Genomic DNA, 18434 nt, shown 5'->3' with positions numbered 1-18434 from the left:
CACAACTGATTGGTAGTTTAAAAATGGTTTAAAAAAAGTTTAACAAAGTTCCCACGATTGTCCAGCACAGCTGATTGTTGCACAGCTGATTGTCGGAACTTTTTTAAAAAAAATTAAAGCATTTTTTACTACCGGTTCGGGCAAATCGGCCCAAACCAGTAGCATTTCACCCTGGTAAACCTCCTCCCTAATTAGAGGAAAGACGGATTAACATGGGACAAACAAACAGTGTGAAGAACTTTCTAGAAGCTTCAGCTTGTTTATGCCCTTTAGTGTTACTAAACTCTGGGCTCTTTGGCCAGCGTCCCATCCCTAATCTCCCCTTCTATTTTCATTTGCAAGCCCTTTGGCACAAGAGCGCTCCTTGGCAAGGCAGAGATGCGTCCCCTTGGTTGCTAGAGAAGGCAATTGGAAAGTCACACGTAGCAACCTTGCGGGGAAAGCAACCGGCTTCGCTATTCTTAGCTGCGGAATGTACACAGAGCCGTGTTGTGGTACCTCGCTAACCACCCTTGGAAAAGCAAGGACAGCTCTGTGATGCTAAACAAACCTAGAAACCATCCCCAATGAATCCTTCAAACGGCGAAAGAATAATATGGGGAGGTTTCATCATGGCTTCCTCTCCCTCTGCTTTTCAAGCATTAATCTTCCGAGGCGAGTTATAAGCATGGAAAGTTTCAGCAGAGGATAAACAAGCCAGAGACACACTGAAGGTTGGGAAAGGATTAAGGTAAACAGATCTGCCCCCATATATTTTTTTTAAACTACAAGCAAAAGCCATTAGATCTTGGAGAAAATTGCTTTGAGGTTGTTGGGGTTTTAAGCCTCTCCGTGCAATATATGCCGGTTATATTTTGTACATTTCGTTGAAGAATTGGGTGATAGGGTGGAGGTGGGCTAGCAGCTGTTGTCCTCTTTAAAAAGTAGAGGGCTTTTTTAGGATCTATTGTTGTTTTGTGGTACAGTCAGAACCAAAACGGATGCATTGAGAAAGAAAAGCTAAGCATTGGCTGCATTTTATCGTGGGTGTACAGTATAGCTGAATATAATTATAGAGTTGGGGACAATGTTTTAGCAGACTTTGTAATCATGCAAAGAAAACAAATCCTGTTTGGGACTTATCTGAAATCACCACTGGAGGATTTCAAGAAGAGACTGGACAACCATCTATCCGAAATGGTGTAAGGTCTCCTGCCTGGGCAGGGGGTTGGACTAGATGACCTACAAGGTCCCTTCCAACTCTGTTCTTCTGAAAGCAAAGCAATTCACAGTAACAACAAAAAAAGATTTTCCATATAGATTCCTAGATGCAGTTTAGTTTAATTTATTGTGTTGTTCTGCAAAGTTACATTCTTTAGAAATGACTAAGGTTACTTTTTTGGTGGTGGGGCTGCTAAATAGCCTAGAATTTTTAGAGAGTTTCCTCCTTATGAATAATAATAATAATAATAATTTGGATTTATTAGCCGCTCCCTTTCCAAGTAGGACTCGAACATTCCCCCCCCCCCTCCTTTGGTCTTGAATCCTGATTATTGAAAGCATTTGAAACATTTAAAAAAATATTTTTAACTCATTGGGCTATTAGAAGCCTAAAACAGGAATTGAATATCAGGTTTATTTTGCACGAGGAATGTGATACAGATAGTTCTCGACTTATGTCCATGATTGATTGTTAAGCAAAACCACAGTTAAATGAACCACTGATTCATTAGGCACTATTTTGTTGATCCAGTGAGGTAGCTGTTAGGTACCGTATTTTCCAGAGTATAAAACGCACCAAGATTTTGAAGAGGCAAATAAAAAAAAACTTTTTGCACTCCACAGACCTTCCAAAACGGCCTGTTTTTCACAAAAATGGGCCCGTTTTTTCTTTAAAAAAGGGCATGCATAGCCTTTAGGTTTATAGAGTGCACCTGGAATTTGGGGAGGGCAGAAACGAGCAAAAAAGGCCCATTTTTCACTTGTTTTTGCCCTTCGCAGCCCCCAGGAGCACTCTGGAAGCCTCCTAAAGGCTATGCATGGCCATTTTTGCAAAGGGGCGGGGTTTCAGGAGGCTACAAATGCTGTATTCAGTGTATAAGATGCACCCAGATTTTCACTCTCTTTTTTGAGGGAAAAAGGTGTGTCTTATACTCCGAAAATACTGTAAGTTTTGCTCCATTTTTATGACCTTTCTTGCTTCAGTTATTAAGTGAATTGCTGCAATTATTCAGTGAGGAACATGGCTGTTAAGTGAATCTGGCTCCCCCATTGCATTTGCTTGTCAGAAGGTCGCAAAAAGGAGATCACGTGACACCTGGAGACTGCAAACGTCATAAATATGAGTCAGTTGCCAAGTGTCTTAATTTCGATCACATGACCATGGGATGATGCTGCAGTGGTCATGAATGTGGGAAATGGCCATAAGTCCCTTTTTTCAGTGCCATTGTAATTTTGAACAGTCACTAAACGAACTTAGTCGTTTAGTGTAAGTCAAGGACTACATATATATTTTTGCCTTCTTTGTTGGTCTAAGCAGCTGTTTTCTCCATTCTGTAACAGGTAAAGGTTCCCCTCAAACATATGTGCTAGTTGTTCCTGACTCTAGGGGGCGGTGCTCATCTCCATTTCAAAGCCGAAGAGCCAGCGCTGTCCGAAGACGTCTCCGTGGTCATGTGGCTGGCATGACTAAATGCCGAAGGCGCATGGAACGCTGTTTACCTTCCCACCAAAGGTGGTCCCCATTTTTCTACTGGCATTTTTACATGCTTTTGAACTGCTAGGTTGGCAGAAGCTGGGACAAGTAACAGGAGCTCACTCCATTATGCGGTGCTAGGGATTCAAACCGCCAAACAGCCGACCTTTCTGATCGACAAGCTTAGCGTCTTAGCCACTGAGCCACCGCATCCCTTTTCTGTAACAGATGGACAATATTTTGATGGGACTTTTGCATTGCACCCCAAATAATTTTTGATACCGTCATCCTAAGGGTTCTCCTTTGGATTCTCCTGTTTACATCATGGAAGAAAACTATCTCCAAGGCCTGCTCTTCAGAGACCAAGATTTCTCATCGGATCTCCTAAAGCAGCTGAACGTCTTGAGACAAAACAGAATCCTAACCGACGTCCTCCTGTGCACCAACGACATTGAAATTCCCTGCCACAAGAATGTCCTTGTCTCAAGCAGCCCCTATTTCAAGGCCATGTTCTGTGACAACTTTAAGGAGAGCATCCAGGAGAAAGTCAACCTCCAAGGAATGGACTCCAACATCCTGCATTCGATTATCCTTTATGTCTACACGGGAGAGATTCTCATGACCCCTGAGAACATCCTGAGTCTCATGGAGACGGCCTCCATGCTCCAGTACATGAAACTCTTCGAAGCTTGTTCAGCTTATCTCCAGGATCAGCTGTCTCCAGAAAATTGCCTCAGTCTCAGCAGGCTTTCTGAAATCCTCCATTGTCAGGATCTTAATCAGAAAGCGAAAGAGATGGCTCTGAGGTATTTCCCTGAAGTAGCCACTTCTGAAGATCTGAAAGAACTTTGTGTGTTAGAGTTGATAGACTATCTTGGGAATGACGAGCTTTGCGGAGAGGAGGAACAGGTTTTTGAGGCTATCATGGTTTGGGTAAGGCATGACCTTCAAGCGCGACAAGGCTATATTCAAGACTTGTTCCAAAAGGTGAGGCTTCAGTATGTCCACCCAACCTTCTTCTTCCGCTTCATAGCCAACGACTCCCTCATTCAGTCATCCCCCGCCTGTCAAAATATCCTAGAACTTGCAAATAAGCAGATGTTCTCGCTGTATAGTGTCAGTGCCCCTGACGTCAAACCCTTCTGGCATGTTCCCCGGCGCTATTCTTGTCGGGAATTCCTCCTCTTAATCGGTGGTCGCAAAGACAATCAACAAACTACCAGGGACGTCTTGCTGTATGATGAGAAAACAAATCAATGGTTGAGGCTTGCCAAGTATCCAACCCGTCTCTACAAGGCCTCGGCCGTCAGTCTTCACAGTAATGTCTACCTTCTGGGGGGAATTCCTGTAGGTAATGGGAGGAGCCAAGCCAGTAATAACGTTTACATCTTCTCTCTCAAACTGAATCAATGGAGGCCGATCGAGCCCATGTTCATGGCACGCTATTCCCATAGAAGTGTGGCCTACAAAAACTATATCTTTGCCATCGGGGGCATCGGCGTGAACCAGGAAATCTTAAATTCCATGGAGAGGTACGACAGCATCTACAACGTTTGGGAAGCCATGGCAAATATTCCCACTGCGGTGCTACATCCTGCTGTATCTGCCAAAGACCAAAGAATCTACCTGTTTGGGGGGGAAGACTTGATGCAAAACCCAGTCAGGCTAATACAGGTAATTCCCATTCTTCATCATCTCACCTGGGCTGTCTCAGTTGCATGCTTCCCGCCATGTCTGACCTTTGGTTCAAAGTCTCTGGGCTATTCTCAGGGGTGGGCTTCAAAAATTTCAGCAACGGGTTCTCTGCCTGGTTGCTGGGTGGGCGTGGGCGTGGTGGGGCATGGCCTAGTCGGCCTCCTGCACTACCGCGGAGGGAGGGGGGCGTTTTCGCCTTCCCCAGGCTCTGAAGGCTTTCCTTCAGCCTCTGGGAGGGCGAAAACTTCCTCACCCAGGCTCTGGAGGCCTTCCGGGAGGCCAGTTTTTCCCCCTCCCTCAGCTTCCGTGAGGGCCCTGCACGTACCTTGCATCCAAAACCGGCTGCGTGGAGACTCCTGAGAGGAGCAGGATAGGGTGGGAGGGAGGGGCAGCCAGGGGTGGGATTTGGAAGTTCTCCAAACCGGCCATAACATTAGCTACTGGTTCCCCCAAACCTGGGCGAACCCGTAGCATCCCACCCCTGGCTATTCTTATGCTTTGCTAAGAAAATATCCTCAGCAGAAAATAGAAAAACCTAGCTGTTATTTTGAGAATCCATTGGGAAGCCATGCAGTGGATAACCAAACTCATTGGCTAAGCTAAAATTTCCATCTCCTGAAAACCACATAAAAATTCCTTTTTATTCATACAGGCAATCTTTTTGCTGTTAAGAGCTTAAGCAACAGCCACAATGTCATTTTGCTAAGAGGCCCCACCATTACTTACCACATGCAATCCAGGGTGGCGTAAATATTGCAGGATGGACAATGTGTGTGTGTGTGTGTGGCATTTGTGCTGATAAATAAATAACGGGAGACTAGTATAGATCTATTTCAAGCTATTTAGCTCTCATCAGCTAGCCATACCCTTACTTGAACCTGGGCTGTTATTTACATGTTAGGCAGTTGTATTAGCCACTAAGCCACAAGCTCTCCTCCCTTATCAGCTGAGCCAAGGAAATAAGTAAGTGTTATGTCAAAGCACCTGGTATTCCTATTATATGGTTTCCTGCCTGGAAGGCTCCTAGGGTGGAGCTGAAAGGCAAAATGGGAAGCAGTATGCTGCCTCCCATATTTGGGCAAACCAGGTGCTTTGACATAACACTCACACACACACACACACACAGACAGACAGATAATGTAGCCGAATCCAGATGCATTTCAAAGGCTAATTTTGGGAACAATTGCAAATGTGAGTGTGTCTCAGCATTCCAATGTCAATTCAACAAGAGATGGATTAGTTAGAGTGGTTGCATCCAAGGGCATCTACGGAAGGGAGAAAAAATATCAAGATGGTGGCTGCAACTGTGAAATAGGAATTCCTCCCCATCGTTTTTATTGGCTACAACAGCCAAAGAGAGGCTGGTCCTTCAGGGATCAGTAAAATAGGGGTTCAGTCACATGGTAGTGGGCGCAATCTTGACTGTTTAGACCTAACCTACCTCACCATCCCTAACTCCATTACACTTAGAGGATCATCTAACCTGGCTTTCGAAATCCACAATGCAACCATCGTACCATGTCAAGTGGTTAAAATACATTCTATTTAATATTTACACACTTTCTATAGCTGCAAAATAAGACCAAATCAATATTTTCCTGCCTGCTTCATGGGCTCATGAGTGCAACAGATCAATACCTTCACAGAGGCCAAGGGTCAAGCACAGGAAATCAACTCCATGATTTCAACCACATTGGTAAAAAAAAAAAGGGGGGGGGGACCAGGTTAGATAAACTTGGTTTGATTCAGAGGTGGGTTGCTGCCGGTACGGCCTGGTACAGTCATACCGGTAGTGGCCGGGAGCAGCTGAGAGCATACCGGTATGGTGGCTCATTTGGCCCACTTGCCCACACTCTATAGCTGGTTTTATGGCAAACAGCAAAGTGTGTGTACGTGCACAGCGTGCCGTGCCTGCGCAAGCCCCAACAAACAGTTGGTTGTCGCAGGGGCAGTGGATTGCACATGCATGCACAGTGCACATCCGTTGATTCCTTCTTTCCAAGATTCTAGACTTCCAAGCATAATCAAGATGACCCCATGATTTTCTCAGATGTAATTCGTTATCTTAGCACAGGATTTTTTTTCAGCCAATTCAAATTTAGGGTTACATTATATCAGTGGTGAAATTCAATTTTTTTTACTACTGGTTCTGAGGGCATGGCTTAGTGGGTGTGGCAGGGGAATGATACTGCCAAATCCCCATTCCCTTCCCATTCTGGGGCCAGCCAGAAGTGGTATTTTCCGGTTCTCCAAACTACTCAAAATTTTCACGACCGGTTCTCCAGAACCTGCTGAATTTCACCCCTGCATTATATGTATTTCACCAGTATTTTCAAATTTTAAACCTAGAATTTTCTTAAGCCATCTTTTCTCAGCTTTGTGCCTCTATGCATTTTATTTTCACGCCTAGAATCATTCAGTGGCTATGCTGGCTGAAGATTACAGGAATGGAAGATACGAAGATGGATGCCCTTTTTACAATATACAGCAATATGTTCAAATATTTGGTTTCATAAAAAAGCAATTTGCAAACTGTTTCTATACCAGATGTTCTTTTAGTCATGGGTGGTCATTTTAAAAAAAAACCTGAAAGTTAGGCAATTCCAAATGTCCATTGCAAAGGTTTTATCAGCATTTGGTGGCTATGATGATTCAGGTTTCAGTTAAATAACTTGCAAGATACATTAACTGTTGACTTTCCCATTATGTTTATACAACAGCTAACAATGCACTAATAGCAATAGCACTTAGACTTATATATTGCTTTACATCCCTCTCTAAGCAGTTTACAAAGTCAGCATATTGCCCCCAACAATTTGAGTTCTCATTTTACCCACCTCGGAAAGATGGAAGGCTGAGTCAATCTTGAGCCTGGTGAAATTTGAACTGCCAAATTGCAGGCAGCCAGCAGGCAGCAGAAGTAGCCTGCAGTACCGCACTCTAACCACTGCGCCACCACTGCATCATTTAATAAGACTTTAAAACAAGCTATGGCATTCTGTTCATTTCTCAACTGCCAAATGGTATTAAATTGTGTGTGTGTGTGTGCTTGAATCTAGTTGACACACAAAAATAGCTGGCCACAGACACAAATGAGGATGGAGCTGAATGTTCAAATGCCATTCAGTTTCTTGTGCATTGAAATGAGGGCACACCCCGGTTGTAGTTTCCATCCTGTAAGCTAAAAACAGTATGCTAGTAGCTGTCGACTTAACAACCATTTGTTTAGTGGCCCAAGTTACAACCGCACTGAAAAAAGTGACTTGCAACCAATCCTTGAACTTACAGCTGTCACAGCATCCCTAAGATCATGTGAGCCAAATTCAGGCACATGGCAATCGGCATGCATGACAGTTGCTGCTTGCTGGGGTCATATCATTGCCACTTGCAACTTTGCCTGCTGGCTTCCAACAAGCCAAGTCAATGGGGGAAGCCAGATTCACTTAATAGCTGCATAATCCACCTAACAACTGTGACCCCCAAAAAAAGGTCTTACTCAGGGGTGGGATCCTACCGGTTTAACCACCCGTTCACTTATCACTCGCTTCGCGTGCTGCACGCACAGTTTACAAAAAACTCACCCTTTGCATTACTGCTGGTGAGGAAAACAGCTGAGGCTGTTTCAATCCACTCTGCCATGCCGATCAGCTGGGCTTCAGAAAAGGAAATATACCGTATTTTCTGGAGTATAAGACGCACCTCTTTCCCTCAAAAAAGAGGCTGAAAATCTGAATACAACATTTTTTTTGCCTCCTGAAACCCCTTTCACCAAAATGGCCATGCAGAGCCTTCAGGAGGCTTCCAGGGGGCTGGGGAGGGCAGAAATGAGCAAAAAATGGGCCGGTTTTTGCTCAATTTTGCCCCCCTCCAGCTCCCAGGAGCACTCTATAAGCCTCCTAAAGCCTATGCATGCCCTTTTTTTGACAAACAACGGCCCATTTTTGCAAAAAACAGGCCGTTTTGGGAGGTCTGCAGAGTGCAAAAACTCCTTTTTTTAAATTTGCCTCTTCAAAAACTTGGTGCGTCTTATACTCCGGTGCGTCTTATACTCCAAAAAATATGGTAGGTGAGCATAGCGCAGGGGCGGGCTGGCAGGCCCACTTCAAAGTCAGAGCAAACCAGTTCACTCGCAGCTGATAGTCGGAGCTACCGGTTTCCCCAAACCGTTCTAAACCAGTAGAATCCCACCCCTGGTCTTAAGGTCTACCATGACTCACTTAACAACTGCCTTGCTTAGCAATGGAAATTCTGGTTCCAGTTGTGGTTATAAGTCAAGGGTTACCTGAATGATAGTAGTTAAGTAATTGAACTAGGACTAGGGAGTTCCATGTTCAAATCAACACCTGGGGATGGAAACTGATTGGTTGGTTGGTTTTGTGGCAATCACTCAAATGAGGTGTAGAATTATATCTGCTAATTTACTTGGATTTCCAGATCTGGATCCAGAATTTGGTGCCTATTTGCCAAATAGGTAGCCTATTTGCAAATACATACTGTATATTTATTGTATGACTATGATAATGCTCTATCACTATTATTGTATGTACATGGAGAGCTTATGCACTGGAGACAAATGCCTAATCCCACTTGGCCAATAAAGAATTCTACTTATAATTCTATGCCTTCACTCTTTTTTTAAAAAAATGGATTTATTATTAGAGGTGTCCTTTTATGTCAAATCCCTCCATTTCATGCCCCTCCGTTTCATATTTTCCAGGTATATCATGTGTCCAGGAACATGTGGTTCCGAATGGAGACCAGGATGGTGAAAAATGTCTGTGCGCCAGCGATTTCGATTGGAGACCGGATTTTTATCGTTGGAGGTAACATAAATTGAGAATCGTTGTCAAGCAGGTGTCCCAAAATACAGCAATTTCTTTCTGTTTGATTTTATAGTGTAGATTTTTTTTTCTTACATCTGGAGTATCTGAATATATCTTGTGGAGTCTATTACAATAGTAGCCTTAGATGCAATTTGTATGAAATTTAATTTATGTTTTCTTCCCTCCCTACGATTTCATTTACTAATACGTCTTAATCCAGCACTCAAAGACTATTTACAATCCTTGATGCAAGCAAATTTTGCATATCTTTTATTCAGAATGACAACTGAAAAAGGAAGAAAAACATACAGAGAAAAAAGTAGAGTAGTTAGAGGTAATGTTTGGACAAAACCTTCAAATAATGTAATTTACTATAGACCAGTGACCTGCAGTCAGGGGAGGCAGGGGAGGCACAGCCTCACCACTGTCATCATGAAAAGAAACAAAAATGTAAAAGGAAAAAGGCGAGAGCTGAGGTCAAGCTGAGCTAGTTGCTGCCTCACCGTGGATGACTCTGCTTAACTGTTTAAAAAAGACTCTAAAAAGCGCTCTCTGCTATGAGGCAGGAGAACTGCATGCCTCATCTAGTCTGACTTTAGGCGTTTTATGATCACTCGAGCAGAGTTAAGCAAGGGTTAAAAGCCTAAAAATTCCTGACGTAGGTGAGGCACGCAGTTCTCCTGCCTCACAGTAGAGGGCGTTCGTTTGGGTGGGGCTTCTTCAGAGAAACCGAGGCAAGAGCAGAGTTGAAATCCTCTCTGAAACAGCTGGAAAAGGTAAGTGTGGGCCTGAGGGAGGGGGAAGAATTCAAACTTCATCCTCCTGGTGCGGGGCTTTGGGCAAAGGCTGGAGGGAAGGACTCTGGCTCACTTGTGCTCTCCCTGGGGTGTAGTTTGATTGCAGGCAGAGCCACGTTGCCTTTTCAAACCTGTAATCAGTGAAGCTGGGCAGGATCCTTCCAGGGCTGGGGGAAAGTGTGTGTAGTCAAATCCAACGTGTGTGTGTGTGTGTGTGTGTGTGTGTGTGTTTGAGAAAGGGGGGAGGGAGGGAGGGAGGAAGGAGGGGAAGGGAGAAGAAAAAGAAAAAGGGAAAAGGAAAATTCTTTCGCAAAGGAGAAAAACAAATACTGTCGCTTTAAATCAGAACTGAGCATGCCTGGCTGTGGAATTCTGGGAGTTGAAGTCCACAAGTCTAAAAAAAATTTGAAACCCACCACTGGGTCAGTGCCTCACCAGCCATAAACCTCACCGCACATCACTGCTATAGACGATATGCAACTTGTATGCAAACTTACTATAGACAATATGCAAATTCTTGCTCCATATCTTACTTCTGAAACTTTAATCTCATATCTAGATACTGCCAACTCAACATTTTTCTTATCATTTCCAGCCTGGAGATGCTATGAACTAGGTAGGCACTCAAAGGAAAATCCTGATCTGGAGGTTAAGGAGAAAAACAAAGGCCAAGTCCAGGGAGTTGGTGTGGGATGAGATGAAAATTCATCCTACTTTTGACCTCTTCACCCTCCAATAAATTACTCCTAATTAAAGTCCATCCATTTATGCACTTTGTGAAATAAGTATGCAAATCTTATGACTATATAACAGGGGTGTCCAAACTTGGGAACTTTAAGACTTGTGGACTTCAATTTCCAGAATTCCCCAGCCAGCATGGCTGGCTGGGGAATTCTGGAAGTTGAAGTCCACAAGTCTTAAAGTTCCCAAGTTTGGACACCCAGGCTATATAACATTTGGAGCACTGAAATCCTGGAACAATCTACCTAGCATCTTAACTTCACTGAGTTAGTAAACAAAAGAGCCATCAAACTGTTTCCTCCAGAAATCCAGTTGTCCTGAGTTCTCTTCTCCCTTCCTTTAATCTGTAGAAATTCCCTGTCTGCAGTATTGATCCTTATCCTGCTACTCTGAAGAACCTGCCAGCTTCAGTCAGGGCCTAGGAACTCAGAAAAAATCAGAATAACAAAGTTTGGAGGGACCTTGGAGGTCTTCTACTCCAACCTCCCCCACCCCACTCAAGCAGAAGACTCTACATGAGTGATGGCTAACCTTTTTGGGACCGTGTGCCAAAAGCGGGGAGAGTGCAGGGGGGTAGTGCGTGGGCGTGTCTTCACCCATAATGCTATCTGCGCAACCCCAGAGTGCATGCGTGCGCCCACCCCTTTTGGTGTGCTTTTTCTGCCTCCCCAGGCTCCAAAGGTTTTCTAGGAGCCTGGGGAGGGCAAAAACAACCCCCCCTGCCCCCCGGAGGCCCTCCGTAGGTTTCAGAAGCTTCCCTGAAGCCTCCGGAGTGCAAAAAATCGGCCCTATGAGCAAACTGGAAGTTCAGAAACAAACTTCTGGTTTGCTCGTAGGGCCTTTTTTGCCCTCTGGAGCCTTCAGGAGGCTTCCCTGAAGGCTCCAGAGGGCGAAAAACAGCCCTACGAGCAAGCTGGAAGTCCATTCCCAAGCTCCGGTTTGCCCATAGGGCCGGTTTTTCGCACTCCAGAGGCTTCAAAGTAGCCACCGGAGGGCGAAAAAGGGTCTTAAAAGAAGGCCGAAGTCAGCTGGCCAGTGCATGCATGCGTGCTGGAGCTGACAAGGCATCGCCTCATGTGCCCTAACAAATGGTTCCACATGCCACCTGTGGCACGCGTGCCACAGGTTCGCCATCACGGCCCTATACCATTCCAGACAAATGTCTGTCCAATCTCTTCTTTAAAACCTTCAGTGATGGAGCACCCACAACTCTGAAGGCAAGCTATTTCACTGACTGAATTGCCTGACGTTCTCACTGTCAGGAAATTTCTCCTCAGTTCTAGGTTGGATCTTTCTTTGATAAGTCTCCATGCGTTATGTCTTAGCCTGCTTTCAGGAGGTACTTTGGAAAAACTCAACCAAATTCAGCTTTTGAAGAACATATTCTGGAGATGTAGGGACACACTATTGTTGGCAGTCTAACTGTACCATGTTTTGGTGTTGTTGTTTTTTACATTTTGTGGGATCAGCAACACCAACTGTGCAACTACCTTCAAGTAAACCAAATAAGTATTCCTTTCTTGTTTTCCAGAAGTATATCTCGGTGGCCAAGTTTGGTGCCACCATTTTTCATTTAGTTCTATACAAGAGAGAGAGCAGGAAGACCAAAATGTGAACATTGGAAGAGATATACAAGGATTGTAAAAAAAAACCAACCCCAAACCTTGGCCTCTATTTACTCTGAAACATTGTGCCAATGACTCAGCGGACAAGCTTAAGCCATCAGCGATTTGGTTTATTTAAGGAAAATCACAAACATTTCATCTAATTTCAAACATAATTCATTTTCCTTTAAAGCAAAGAGATTTACTACCGATAAATTTTCAGTTACCGAGTAAGTATGTCATAACATCTTCTAGTTGTTCCTGGCTTATCGAGCAAATTGGAACTGGGGGGGGGGGGGGGGGGAAATCTCAATAATAACAAACAGATTTTTGATATTTTTCAAAAAGCATCTAATATATGACAAGTTTCCCTTGAATAAATCAGATCAAAACAAGACAGAGTTTATTAACCGCAGCAATGTGACAGACACTTGGCTTGAATTAGATAGAGTTCTTACTACTTACTGCAATTATGTCTGATTCTGTATTAGTTTTGAGCTGATCCAATATATGATAAAGCTTTATAGTTAATAGCATAGAAAGATAGTTTTGCAGGTCTCTCTACCAGCTTTAGATTATATTCAATGGGATATTTTTAGGCGAACACAATGGGGATTCTTCTTTCTTTGACTCCCATATTTCTGTAAATATTTCAGCCATTCCTGTAGCTTTCCAATTTAGTAGTAACAGAGAACAGAGAAGAGCAACAAAGATGATTAGGGGACTGGAGACTAAAACATATGAAGAACGGTTGCAGGAACTGGGTATGTCTAGTTTAATGAAAAGAAGGACCAGGAGAGACATGATAGCAGTGTTCCAATATCTCAGGGGTTGCCACAAAGAAGAGGGAGTCAAACTATTCTCCAAAGCACCCAAGGGTAGAACAAGAAGCAATGGGTGGAAACTAATCAAGAAGAGAAGCAAGTTAGAATTAAGGAGAAATTTCCTGACAGTTAGAACAATTAAGCAGTGGAACAACTTGCCTCCAGAAGTTGTGAATGCTCCAACACTGGACGTTTTTAGGAAGATGCTGGATAACGTTTTGTCTGAAGTGGTGTAGGGGTTGGACTAGAAGACCTCCAAGGTCCTTTCCAACTCTGTTATTCTATTTTAAGTGTTCCTCTAAATTTATCTTCTATACTAGGGATTCTTGTAAATAGGGAATATCTCCTAGGGCCGGAATGGCAAACTTATGGCACGTGTGCCACAGGTGGCATGCGCAGCCATTTGTCAGGGTACGCGAAGCATTGCCCTGTCAGATGGCCAGCATGCATCCGTGTGCTGGCCAGCTGACCTCAGCTTTCTTTTGACTGTTTTTCGCCCTCCAGAGGCTTCCCTGAAGCCTCCAAAACATGAAAAACCGGCCCTACGGGCAAACTGGTAATTCAGGAACAGACTTCAGCTTTGGCTGTAGGGCCGTTTTTCACCCTTTGGAGCCTTCAGGGAAGCCTCCTGAAGGTCCCTGAAGGCTCCGGAGGTCGAAAATCAGCTCTTTGGACAAACTGGATGTCACCATACCTGAACCTCCGGGTTCCCTGTAGGTCTGTTTTTCGCCCTCCGGAGGCTTCAGGAAAGCTCCTGAGGCCACCAGAGCGCATCAGGGTGGTGAAAGCCTTGAGCCTGGGGAAGGCAAAAACACTGCAGCAAAAGCAGGAGGGTCGCTGATCACGTGCATGCGTGCGCACTGGGGTGGGGTCACGCGCATAGCATTATGGGTGTGGCACGCTGGTGTACGACCCCCCTGTGCTTCCCCCGCTTTTGGCACGGCAGCCAAAAAAGGTTTTCCATCACTGTCCTAGGGGTATGTTGGATGTTGACATCTGTACTATACAGAATTTCAACACCAGCCTGAAGATGGCAAGTGAGAACTCGCCGAAACGTTGCCAAGACAATCTCAATCTTACACGGGATATTTATCCAATTTGAGGTTGCAACCATCTTCTAATCTAGGAGAGAACCAACCTAGAAATAAATAGAAATTTCCTAACAGGTAGAACAATTAATCCGCGGAACAGCTAACCTCCAGTGCTTCAACAGTGAGGTTGTAAGAAGAGATTGGACAACTCTTTGTCTGAAATGGTATAGGTTCTCTTGCTTGAGCAGGCTGTTGGACTAGAAGACTTCCAAGGTTCCTTCGAACTCTGTTATTCTATTCTGAGTTTGGAGATTTTTGGAAGACTGTACTTGATTGTCTGTGTTTGTTTCAGTGGTCGGTTCCGGATCCCGTTCCAACCGTTACGGTTAGAACAGGCCCGGCATCATCCACATGGATGCACGCAGCATGCACATGGTCTTACTGCTTCCGCGAGCCACCGTGATGCTCCAGCTGCTCAGCGGAGCATCACACAGGGGCTGTATGCCTTGTGCATATGCGCAGAAGCACCAAAGACTTAAAAGACCGTAAGGAGCTCGGGTGGGCGGGTGGGCACTCCAGAGCACCGTACCAGAACAGTATCCGGTGCTCCGGGCAGGCTCCAGTATGCCCGTAATGGAGCGTGCCACCTGCAACCTACCACTGGTTTGTTTCATCTTTGATATAATTGTAATCCTGTCTCTTGCCTCTTCTGAAATTCTTTGTTAAATTCCTTCCTAAGATTTTTGTTTTTCTTGGCTTCAGCTTCCCTTTTCTTCTCTTGGCAATTTCAGGGACCTGTTCTGAAATCCAGCTGGTTTTATTCTATTTCTGATCTTAGGTAGTTACTTTTCACACTAATCCTTAACAATTTATTTGAGTTCCTTCCACAGTTCTTCTGGTTTCCTATCAGTCTGGTTCAGAACCAGTGGTGAGTTCCTACCGGTTTGGACCAGTTTGGACAAACCTGTAGTAACTTGGCAGCCTGGGTCGCTGGAACCGACTGTCACGCCCCCGAGCTGGTTCTCCCACACCGCTGTAGACACTGCCATCTTGTTTTTTGCTTCTGCACATGCACACATAACGCAAGCGGGTGGGCATGTCCCTGAGCGAACCAGCAGTAGTCTCTGCCGGAACCCACCCCTGTTCAAAATTCACTGTGATTCAAAACCTGATCATGGGGACCCCAGGACACTGGAACCGTCATAAATATGAACCAGTTGCCAAACATCTGAATTTTGACCACGTGTGACCATGGGGATGCTGCAACGGTTGTGAGTGTGAAAAACGGTCATAAGCCACTTTCCTTCAGAGCCGTGGTAACTTTGAATGGTCACTAAATGGACTGTTGTAAGTTGAGGACTATCTGTAAGTGTTGCTGGCCTTGATAAGACAGCATTGTGGGAGTTGAAAAGGGGGGCGGGGTGGTAGATTCTGCTTAAGGTCCCTACTTTGCCCCTCACACTTCTGAACCCACCTCGCCAAATTGGCCTGGCCCTGCCTGCATTTTTCATGGCAACCCATAACCGAGGCTACAAAGTCTATTGTGGCCCTTAAGCCAAAATTTTGCCCATCTGTACAAAGCAATGATCTGTTGAACTATTATTTATTTCAGAGGCCTCCAACCTTGGCAACTTTAAGACTGAAGTCCACGAGTCTTCAAGTTGTCAAGGTTGGAGGCCCCTGATTTATTTGACTCAACCGTAGCTGCCTCTCTTCACATTCCCAGGACTGTCGTGTGATGTAACAGGTCTGACTCCAAGCCAAACAAGGGAAGAGCATAATAATATGGTGGCAATGGAAAGAATAAATCACCAAAGCAGAGAATACAGTAATATCATTTGTAAGGGATCATTTAGGCCACTGAGTCAGCGCAGTGCACGCGCGAAGTGGGGGAGTGTCAAAGCAATGTGCCAGGTGGTGCATCATGACCTAACTCACATGAGGTGGAGTTTCCATTGCATAACTCCTCCCGCCATCTTGCTGGTGGTGACACACAAACTCTGCGGACGCCGTTGCGTTCAATTCGATCCTCTGCTCAAGACAAGAATCCAGATAAAAAAGAATTCCAGTGGAGAAACTTGCTTTGTCAAGGTTTATGATGCCGCTAACCGCCCAGGTGATCCAGCCCCCAATTCCTACTACCGATAGTCCTCCCTTTACAACCATTTGTTTAGTGACCATTACAACTGTCAGGGGAAATTTCACCCTGAGCTAACGAGGTCTAGAATCGACGGCTTTCCAAACAGCATATCTTCAGAAAAAGCGAAAATAAAAACCCGAGAACATGTTCTAATGAAAACTAAACTTTTAATATGAAAATAAGAAACATAAACAAATCTATCTAATTGTTACATTTTGGCAAGAGCAATTATCGTCCACCTTCTTGGCAGACGAACAGAAGATCAAAAGTAAAGAAGTCTCTGGAATGTGTGATGTATATGAAACGTGTTAAGAAGCATGCGCAGTAAATCATTGCTGATTAGGGCCTATGACCTGCGCAGTAACTGTTCAGCTTGGCTAGCAAACAATTAACGCAGTGACAACAACGGCATTGAAAAAAGATGGCCATTTTTCACCCTTATGACTGTGGTAGCATCTCCACGATCACGTGATCAAAATTCAGACGCTTGGCTGTTGACTCAAATTTATGACGGTTGCAGTGTCCCCTATTTGCGACCTTCTGACAAACGAAGTCCACAGGGAGTCCGGATTCATTGAACCACCACGTTACCCATTTAACAATTGCAGTGATTGACTTAACAACTGCAGCAAGACAGGTTGTAAAATGGGGCAAAATTCACTGAACAACGGTCTCGCTTAGCCACAGAAATTCTGGGCTCAGTTGTAGTTGTAAATTGAGGACTATCTGGTTTCCATTGCCCTTCCCTTCCAGAGACATTCTTCCTGCTTAGTTTGTGACTTATGAATTTCACAATTTTCATTATTTTGGTTTTTTCTTTCCTAGGATACACCCGAAGAGTAATTGCTTATGATACCAAGGACAATAAATTTGTGAAGTGTGCAGACATGAAGGAGCGGAGGATGCACCACGGGGTAGCTGCCATCAACGAGAAGCTGTATTTGACCGGGGGCCGCTGTGTAACACCGGATAACGCCATCATGGACTCGGATTCACTGGACTGCTATGACCCTCAGACAGATACCTGGTGTTCAAAGGGGAAACTACCCCATAGACTGTTTGACCACGGATGCCTCACACTACAGTGTGTGCCTTATGCCAACTTCTCGGGAGAAGGGAATGGAAGGAAAATGTTTCCCTGATGACAGAGAAGGGGCTAGTCAACCCTTCCCAAGCCATCCAAATGGATTCAAGACAGGGGTGGGATCCTACCGGTTCGGAACGGTTTAGGCGATGATTAGCTTTGAGCGAACCAGTTCGGCCCAACGATCAGATTGGCCCGCCCGCCTGCGTTATTTCCCTCCCTTTATCTTCTCAGCTGATTCGCGTGGCGGAGCAGATTGCCACGCAAATCAGATGTGCTACTCCTCCAAAGAAACCCGGAAGTGAGGAGCAAATCGCAAAATCCCAAAACTGGTTGTTCAACCGGGAGGATCCCGCCATTAACTGGGGAATAGGCTTGAGAAGGTTCAACGTAACATGAGGTAAAATGAGCTCTTTGCCTCAAGCAGCAGATACAGGATTTGATTTGTTCACACAGCTTCCTGAATCCTGGACTAAGCTCTTGCTAGATTGCACTATAATGTCTGCCAAATATACCATACATGTTGCTAAAGATTGTCACTTTATTCTTCAATTTGTTCCCTAACTTCAGGAACAACCATGTTTTTACGCAGGATTTGCCTCGTATATTACGTGCATATGAACTGAATGTTCTTTTTTAAAATTTCTTTTGGATTAAACGGATCCAGTGCAATTCTGCAATAAATGGGTGCCAGTGACATATAGGTGTGTCTGTCCCTCTCTTTTCTCTCGCTTGCCTTTTTTTTCCTTTCTTTTCACAGCACGCTTGATGGAAGGGATATTAGTTTTCGTTCTAAGAAGTCCTAGCTCAGGGGTGGCAAACTTGATTTCATTGAGGGCTGCATCAGGGTTATGTTTGACCTCAGGGGACCTGGGTGGGCATGACCAGCTAGATGTCACTCGTGTCTGGTGTGTCTGTGTGGCCCAAGTGCTCTGCCAGAGAAAATGGGCTCCTAAGCTCTGTTTCAGCTGGGACAGCCTCCTCAACCCTCTACCAGCAAAAACTGAGCTCAGGAGGGTCA

The 18434-nt window shown here is 44.7% G+C and overlaps 1 protein-coding gene across 1 annotated transcript; it reads left to right on the top strand.

Moving 5' to 3' along the window:
• Positions 1 to 545: 545 nt before the first annotated feature.
• KLHL38 (kelch like family member 38) lies at positions 546 to 18101 on the top strand. The gene is made up of 4 exons (XM_081952801.1): positions 546 to 730; positions 2542 to 4348; positions 9087 to 9192; positions 17155 to 18101. The coding sequence occupies exons 2-4, from the start codon at positions 2999 to 3001 to the stop codon at positions 17469 to 17471; spliced, it is 1773 nt and encodes a 590-aa protein (XP_081808927.1). The 5' UTR covers positions 546 to 730; positions 2542 to 2998; the 3' UTR covers positions 17472 to 18101.
• Positions 18102 to 18434: the final 333 nt, after the last annotated feature.

Source organism: Natrix helvetica, assembly GCF_964273705.1.
Source record: "Natrix helvetica genome assembly, chromosome: 4".
In the NCBI taxonomy this organism is placed as follows: domain Eukaryota; kingdom Metazoa; phylum Chordata; class Lepidosauria; order Squamata; family Natricidae; genus Natrix; species Natrix helvetica.
Note: the sequence above shows the minus strand (reverse complement) of the source record. Positions and strands in the feature narration are given on the sequence as shown.

Bases quoted from the DNA above. Each gene is read 5' to 3' on its own strand.
- KLHL38 (XM_081952801.1), top strand. From the start codon at position 2,999: ATGGAAGAAAACTATCTCCAAGGCCTGCTCTTCAGAGACCAAGATTTC. The intron at 4,349-9,086 runs GTAATTCCCATT...CATATTTTCCAG, and splicing joins ACCCAGTCAGGCTAATACAG to GTATATCATGTGTCCAGGAA. The intron at 9,193-17,154 runs GTAACATAAATT...TTTCTTTCCTAG, and splicing joins CCGGATTTTTATCGTTGGAG to GATACACCCGAAGAGTAATT.